The sequence below is a fragment of the Danio aesculapii genome, unplaced genomic scaffold (assembly GCF_903798145.1).
Source record: "Danio aesculapii unplaced genomic scaffold, fDanAes4.1, whole genome shotgun sequence".
Taxonomy (NCBI): domain Eukaryota; kingdom Metazoa; phylum Chordata; class Actinopteri; order Cypriniformes; family Danionidae; genus Danio; species Danio aesculapii.
The window spans coordinates 16,711-24,760 of record NW_026613737.1 but is presented as its reverse complement, the minus strand read 5'-3'; the positions used below and the strand labels follow the sequence as shown (position 1 = coordinate 24,760).

Here is an 8,050-nt window from a genome sequence, read left to right as displayed (position 1 = left end):
CCAGCACAAATTAAGCCCTGCTCATGACCATAGGTGAGAGTAGAATTGTAGATTGACCAGTAAATTGAGAGCTTTGCCTTTCGGCTCAGCTCCTTCTTTACCACAACGGACCGGTACATCGACTGCATTACTGCTGCACCAATCCGCCGGTCAATCTTCCATCCTTCCCTTACTCGTAAACAAAACCTCAAGATATTTGAACTCCTGCACATGGGGTAAGGACTTTCCTCCAACCCTTTTTCCGATGAAGCACTATAGGCTCGGACTTGGAGGAGCTAATTCTCATCGTATGCAAAATGTCACACTATTCTTGTTATTTAATGTAAATTTTAAAGAAAATATAGTGCCCAAATTCAAGGCTGACTATAGCATAAATTAGCACTAGATTAAAGACAGTTTAAAAAAAGAACCAAAACAGTCTCACCCCGGTGTCACATTTCTACATGAGTACATGAATGTATTACACACATGTGGCATTGAATGGGTTATAGAGATTTCAATACACCTTTATATAAATATTTTATTCAATATGTTGTATCTGTGTATACAACAAACACAAACTGTACAGTGCAGACAAACTCTTTGCATATATGTATGTAAAATTAGCAGAACATACCAACAGTCCATGATACACATAGCCTACAACATGCAGTTCATATATGCCACCCTCTTCCCATGCAACAGATGAAGTAACTGTCAAATCAATGTTCAAAACCAACCAACAGACAATGGAGACCTTCCTTCACCACTGAAACTCAAGAATACAGAGAAAAACACAGAAATGATCAATTGTTTGCTCGGCGATTGCTCCTCATTACAATTTAACGACGTAACGCACGACCTGAATGGAACGAAACAAACACGTTTGACGTTTGAAAGAGGAAAAACAAACAAACATACTAACAAATGCACACATACTCACTTACCAGTCACTTACAAAAATAAATTCAACCTTCGTAAAACCAGTTCACTGGTCTGCAGGGCCGCAGTAGCCCAGCATGTAGAGCTCATTGGAGTGAGTGATTTGTTTCGTGTGGAAGTGGGACACCAGCCTCGAACTGATTTCCAATATGAAGCTACTTTTCCTGTATAGTGCGGCATGTCATTCTAGCATTAAATTCGGCTTTGTACAGACAAATATTTAACTCTAACTAATGTGCTTGAACATCTCCTAATATGAAACTAGCTCAAACTCTCAATAAATTAAAATATAGGTCTTCAAATGAAGTGTACGATATATTTGTATTTAGCAGCATAGCCTCGTTCTACTTCATAACATTCTAAACTGTATTCATCATTCAAACTATGAAAACTGTTAAAGCAAGACAGGCTTCATGTCAGCTCAGCTGATAATTGGCTAATTGTTCAAATCCTAAGTAGATGTGAGTAGATGACGATTTCAAACGCAAAGTGCAATGGTCTCAATCCAGAGTATGAGAGAGCCTTATATAATCATGCCCATTCATTTGTAGCCCTACGCCTCAAACTAGCTTTAGACACTTCTAGCCGTCCCATACTTTGGTCCTTAAGAAAATGCATGCAGGTGATTAGTAATAGGTACCCCGCTCTTGTACTAAATGAACAATCGAAGTGAAGGACATCATTTGGAATCGAGACTGTTAAAAAGTCGAGACAATTGTTCTTTATGATGAACCCTAGTCACAGTGAGGACAAAAACCGCAGAGGACCGACATCCTCCAAGATGCTGATATTTGTTCGGCTGGATTCTCGTGTTTACGAACTTTGGTAACAATTGACTTCTGTGTATTTCGTTGCTACGGAATCTGTCTCTGTTCATGTGTGTGTGTGTGTGTGTGTGTGTGTATCTGGGGCTTGAGGCACCTTTAACCCAGCACAGACTGGGTACATGTTTTTGCATGCTGGGTTAGAGGTCATCACAGGCACATGATGAGCAGTACTGGACTCTGCATGCTGAGCTAGGAAAAAAACCCTCTCGTTTCAGAATTGTAATATCTGATAGTTAAAAATCTATTTATTTATTTACCACTTTTTTTTCAAGATTTTTATTTTATTTGTATACAGTGAAAACATCGTTATAGAAGCCATTTCTTGCACTGCATCAGCGCTGCAAGAACAACATGATAATACTAACCTTGCCCATGCCTCTGCTGAACAAAATGGGTGAGCAGCCAATAGTAATGGTGCCTACTTAAATTGAGCCACTTTAGCGCACAGGCCTGAAGTAGACTGTATTTCTTTACGGCTGCCACTCTCGTCACATTTAATGTGTTCACCCACCCGACCTAGCCCATAGTTCAGAGTCAGCATGTCAAAAAGGGGCCTTTACCAGAGGCCTACAAGGCCTATAGATATTCCTAGAGCCCACGCTCTAAATTAAGAGCAAAGAAAAGTGGAATCTCACCTAGTTACTGGGACTAAAATCGATCTGCACCATACTAGATAGTGATATGTACTCTATACACCTTACCCCAGTACATGCCAGCTCTTTGTGTTTGACTGCGGCGAGCATGACTAATGCACTCGCTGGCATTTGCTGTCTAAGTATACTTGCGTCCCTTCCTAGATATTACGAGAATGAGAAGACATGAGCACTGAACCTTGTAAATGAGTTTGATTCTGTTTAGGAGGCTCCGTCCCCTCGAAAGATTGACGTCTCTTGACCATCGGTGTCATGAAAGGACAATTCGTCGTTGTGTTTTGGATAACTGCAAACCAGAACGCATTGCACACTGCCCCGACAACAAATTTTGTAAGCAACTGACAAAAGGGAAAGGTTTGGAGACTCAAACTTGGGGGACACCTAGAAAGTAAGAGACACGGGAGTGTACTTGATCAAAATAAAAAAGGTGTGGACTGCAGTTCATATATGTATATCTTTACAGTATTACCCCAGTGCGTGGCTGGTGTTACTGCGCATATAGAAAATAGATCTGAAACGTACGGTCTCTGCTGCGACAGGGTTCAAGAAAAGGGTTATAACGGGTGACTGTTAGCAGGCAAAAGAACCGCCACGCAAGCGCCTGCGGTACACAATTTCATTCTCGTGGATTGTCTCGATTAGAGAAAAAACATCGGCTTTATTGTATATCAAAAGGCATTCCATATCAGTTAGGGCATTCCATGGTGAAAGTTTAGCTGGTTTATCCAGTTGCATCCTCCTACGTGCACAGCTGACCACTCTTCCGGAGCCAGTCCGTCGTCGAATTAGATCGGAACAGTCAGAGGAGTGAAGAGAGGCGGAGGGAATGGGGAGGAGAGAGCAGAGGATGCCTGGATCTGATCCACAAACATGGAGAGTCTGACAAAAGGAGCACGGCTCTCCGGGGTTGAGCATGGCCGAGCTGGGATCTGGCTATGTGGTGGGCTTGGTTTCCTTGCTGACAGGTTTGCCTCCGTTCATGACGGCCGGCTCTGTGCTTTTACTGGGAGGCACGGCAGGTTTGGGCACTGTCTCCCCCACGTCATGCAATGATGGCTCTCGGTACATAGCGACTGCAAGAAAAACATCAGAGAAGGCAAGAGTCAGCCAGGTAACCGCAGCCGCCCCATCTGTCTCGCTCATTGGAAAAGATTTGTGGGACCGGCCAAGAATTTCGGACTGAAATCGGTGAATAATTACATGCAGAAAAGTTTCTCATTTCTAAATCTGAAACTTGGCTAAAAAGACAACATTCATTAGAGTAGCTCTGACAGGACATGTGCGGGATTGTCAAAGTGCAGGCGAGCTGTCAGCAGGGCTGCATCTTTCCTTAGTTGTGATGGGAAGATTGTCTGATCTCTCGGGATGCATTTGACTAGGTTCACTGCTTCACGTCAGTTCTAACTTACTGTATTCCTAGCAGAGCTGCTGCACTAAGGGTTCCTGGCTGGTGTTGAGGTATTAGTGGAGGAAAAAAAAATGAAAACACAACAGGAAGAGAGACTGGTCTAAAATGTGGGCATCTGTACACAGCAATAAAGCATTGCACAGACAGAAAGAGGCCACACATCACTGCAAATTACACCTTAAACCGTACATAAAGCATCAATCTCATGCTAGCCAGACACATTTTACAGTGTGGCTATAAAGGAGCTGTAAGGAATATTGGGAAGGACGGGTTGTCCATCATAATGATGTGAAGGTAGGTCTTAAGTATGTGAGGCTGTGAAATAATGTTTATTGAGTTATAAATCATTATGTAATCAGTTAATGGGAATATCAGATCAAATATATCTGATGGAACCCTTGGTGAAGAGCTCATTGACAAAATAAAATGCAAATTTCACATGCTCATGATCATTGTTATTTTTTCTTAATCTGACATTTGTTAAGTCCTATGACCTGTGCTTGCCTCTTCTTACACACATTTGTAGTTTGATTCTTTCGATGTGATAACAGAAGACGTGCAGTAAAGCACACATCATTTTATTTAGCCACTTTTAAAGAAATTCCCTATATTACCTCAAAGGAAAATATCAGTCTAGACATCTTTGTCCATTCCAAAATCCTTTTAGCTGAAATTTTAACCAGAACTCAACTAATAATTGTTCATTAGAATGTTTCTCAACTGATCTGACACATAAGGTCAATGCTTTCAAAACAATTAGACTTTCAGCAAAACATTTCATTTCCACTGCATAATAAGTCATGCATTATTTTCAGGTAACACATTTAACAAATGCAAATTATATGAATATTTCTGGAATATTACTTTATTTTATGATGTGTGCTTACCCACACGTACAGAATACTGATAACAGAATATACAGAATAAGTAAAAACGGTTTCTAAAAAAAGCTAAAAAAAATAAAATAAAATAAAATAAAATTTAGGGGTATGAACCTACACTGGTCTCACAGTTCGGTTCGGTTACGATTATCATGCCATCGATTCGGTTCAATTTGATATCTCAGTGCATCACGGTGCATTGACGGTGCTTTGCATAAGCCATTTGATATTTAAATTAGCAACACAATAATTATTGTATTAAAATTCCTAACATATATAAGTTCATAACTTATATAAATATATTTGAATATAATAACTTAATAAATATATTTATATATTATTTGTAATATAATTTTGTTCTTTAATACAAGCAGTCAGATATAGGAACTGTACCTTTAATTTTAGCTGCTCAAAGAAAACACTCTTTGAATGTATCAAACAAAACTCAAGTGCATGCACGACATGAGCATTTAAAGCCAATAAACAAATGTAAATATTATCCCGCTTGCTTTTTGAGCGTTGTTGAGCGAGTTCTTAAACTCTTATGATTGATCACTGCTCAACAGAAAAGGCTGCGATTGGCTCTAATAGACAGGCACAGCTCTGGCACTGACTGACACGGAGACTGATGTTAAACGGCTGTGGCGATCAGCTGATCCATTAAAGATGGCGATGTGGTGGAGAAAACTCGCTCTGCAGACAAGCTCGTGTCTGGATCCACAAGTAATGTTATTGTTGTAAAAGCTGAAAGAGGAGATAAAACGTTACCTCACGAACACGCCACAGAGAGTGCTTTTTTTACAGTTTTTATTTTTTCCTAGCTGGGTTCGATGTAGCAAACTCACAAGCAGTGAATTGTGCTCAGTTATCTGCTTTTTAAGTAGTTGTCCAGTTAAAGTCAGAATTATTAGCCCCTGAATTATTAGTCCCCCTATTTACTTTTTCCCCAATTTCTGTTTAACGGAGAGAAGATTTTTTCAACACATTTGTAAACATAATAGTTTTAATAAATCATTTCTAATAGCTGATTTATTTTGTCTTTGCCATGATGACAGTAAATAATTTGACTAGATATTTTTCAAGACACTTCTATACAGCTTAAAGTGACATTTAAAGGCTTAACTAGGTTAACTAGGCAGGTTAGGGGAATTAGGCAAGTTATTGTATAATGATGGTTTGTTCTGTAGACTATCGAAAAAAATATAGCTGAAAGGGGCTAATAATTTTGACCTTAAAATGGTGTTTAAAAAATTAAAAACTGCTTTTATTCTAGCCGAAATAAAACAAATAAGACTTTCTCCAGAAGAAAAAATATTATCAGACATACTGAGAAAATTTCCTGAATCTGTTAAATATCATTTGAAAAATTCCAACAAATTTCAAAGGGGGCTAATAATTCTGACTTCAACTGTAAGTGATAAATGACATCAGTACATAATAACCGGTTATGATTATTACTGAACCGATACCGAATTGTTCGCGTCTGCATCGGGTGAATTGAAAAAACTATTAATTTTGACACCCCTACAAACTTTTATCAAACCTTACAGAATAAACCAAATATTAATATTTTACCTCTGTTTAACAAACACATACACTATCCAGCAAAAGCAGTAAATAATGAAAAGCTGAAAATTTTAAAGTGGTCTTTAATTTTTCCCAGAGCTGTTTACATGAAAGAATTGAATCCACATCAACTCAAGCTCTGGAAACATTATTAGAAATAATATAAGGAAACGATGGTGTAGATGTTCAATCCACACCTTGTACGGCCCCACGGGAGTAAATCACAGATGGTGACACTGGCTCTACGCTGACCACTGACATTCCTTTCTCTTCACTTGCTTTTCTTAAGACTGCAGTCAATGCAGATCTGCTCACATTAGCCTGAACTCTGTCTGGCCTCTATCAAGAGACCACGATTCACTGTCAATTAGAGTGTCTCTCATCTCATTTCAGACTGCTGTCCACTTCTTCTCTTCTCACCTCTTCTTACATCAGCTTTCCTCAACTCTTTCAATGTCCTCATCTTCTCATCCTACATTATTTCTCTCTCCTCATCTGTCTTCCTCCTCCACTCTGATCTTTATCTCTTCTCTTCTTTTTCCACCTCCTCCATCTCTCTAGTTTGTATCAAATGTTTTGAAAGCATGAACCTTGGACTGGACACTTTCTCTGTGTGTCGGTTTGCTTAAAATAAGTCGTCACTTGTATTAACCCAATGAAAAGTGTTTTTGGAAAAATGTTCCCATGTTCCCCGTTTAGAAACTTTGACCTTAGATTGAAGAAGTGTGTAAAAACCAGTTGAGGAAGAAGTGAAGAAGAAAAAAGCATCAAGCTAAAGCGTATCTCTCAGGGACTCATGCACTTCATTACCATTCTGCCAGAGTCACAGTGACCTGGATGTTAACCGTTCTCTTGAGGATTTGGGAGCATGCTTTACCTTCTAATGGCTTGGGCAGGAAGTGAGCAGCTGGTTTAGTTTTCTTCACCCGGTTCCCCTTCATGGCCTGGCCATCTTTATTCAAGCCAAGGAACCATGCTCTCCCCGACTCCTGCTGCCTATACAGCATGGATGAGTAGATCACATAGTAGTTTTCAAACACAGACTCTTTAAACTTGCATTCCGGCGTAAACAGTTCCTGCGAGAAAGAGAAGACAAAAGAGAACAAGAGTTTAACCTTAATCGTACATGCATCAAATATTACCAAAATGCATATGCTTTCAGGCATACAGAAGGGTGAAGGTTCAAGCAGTCATTTTATTAGTAGTTAGTAACATTTTTATTAGTAATATTTTACAGTTTTATTATTTTTGTGTAATTCTTTTTACACAGATGAGTTGAGTTTGCCCTGAACTCAGAACACATGATATAAGTGTGCTTTATTCCACCTAAAGGACAGGAATGATCTAATAGAAGAAAGAAAACTAAATGTTTGATCATACTCAGGTCTTGATAGCTTCTTGCTAATACCTTGGTACAATGAGAGAAGGTGTCAATAAAATATAATGGCCATTTTGGATTTTGCCTTTCACTTGTATGTCAGACCTGAATTGTCAAAACACCACTAAAACCACCTTTTTGGATGCAAAAAAAAAATGGGAAAAAAAATGTTTAATTATTTTTTTATGACACACAAAAGTTTCAAAAACAGTGTGTCAATATGATCGACACAACAAGACGTCAAAATTATTTTGTAACGTGTGAAAAATCACAGAAAAAAATCTTTGGATTAAGTGTGCAATAACCTTTATACCAAAAACAAGTAAACTGATGGGTGAAGTGTGTGGAGTGTCCACCACCAGAGAGTGTGCACTGTGAAAAACACATTCCTTTCTTACAGATGTCATTGGAAAGTT

General features: G+C 38.9%; 1 protein-coding gene across 1 annotated transcript; it reads right to left on the bottom strand.

The window, feature by feature from the left end:
* Nucleotides 1-526: 526 nt before the first annotated feature.
* Nucleotides 527-7,332, bottom strand: LOC130220259 (fibroblast growth factor 14-like; the record flags this gene model as incomplete). Its single annotated transcript, XM_056452638.1, has 2 exons — nt 527-3,474; nt 7,134-7,332. Coding segments are annotated over 2 exons (339 nt in total), but the record flags the coding sequence as incomplete, so codon positions are not given.
* Between the last annotated feature and the right edge of the window lie 718 nt (nt 7,333-8,050).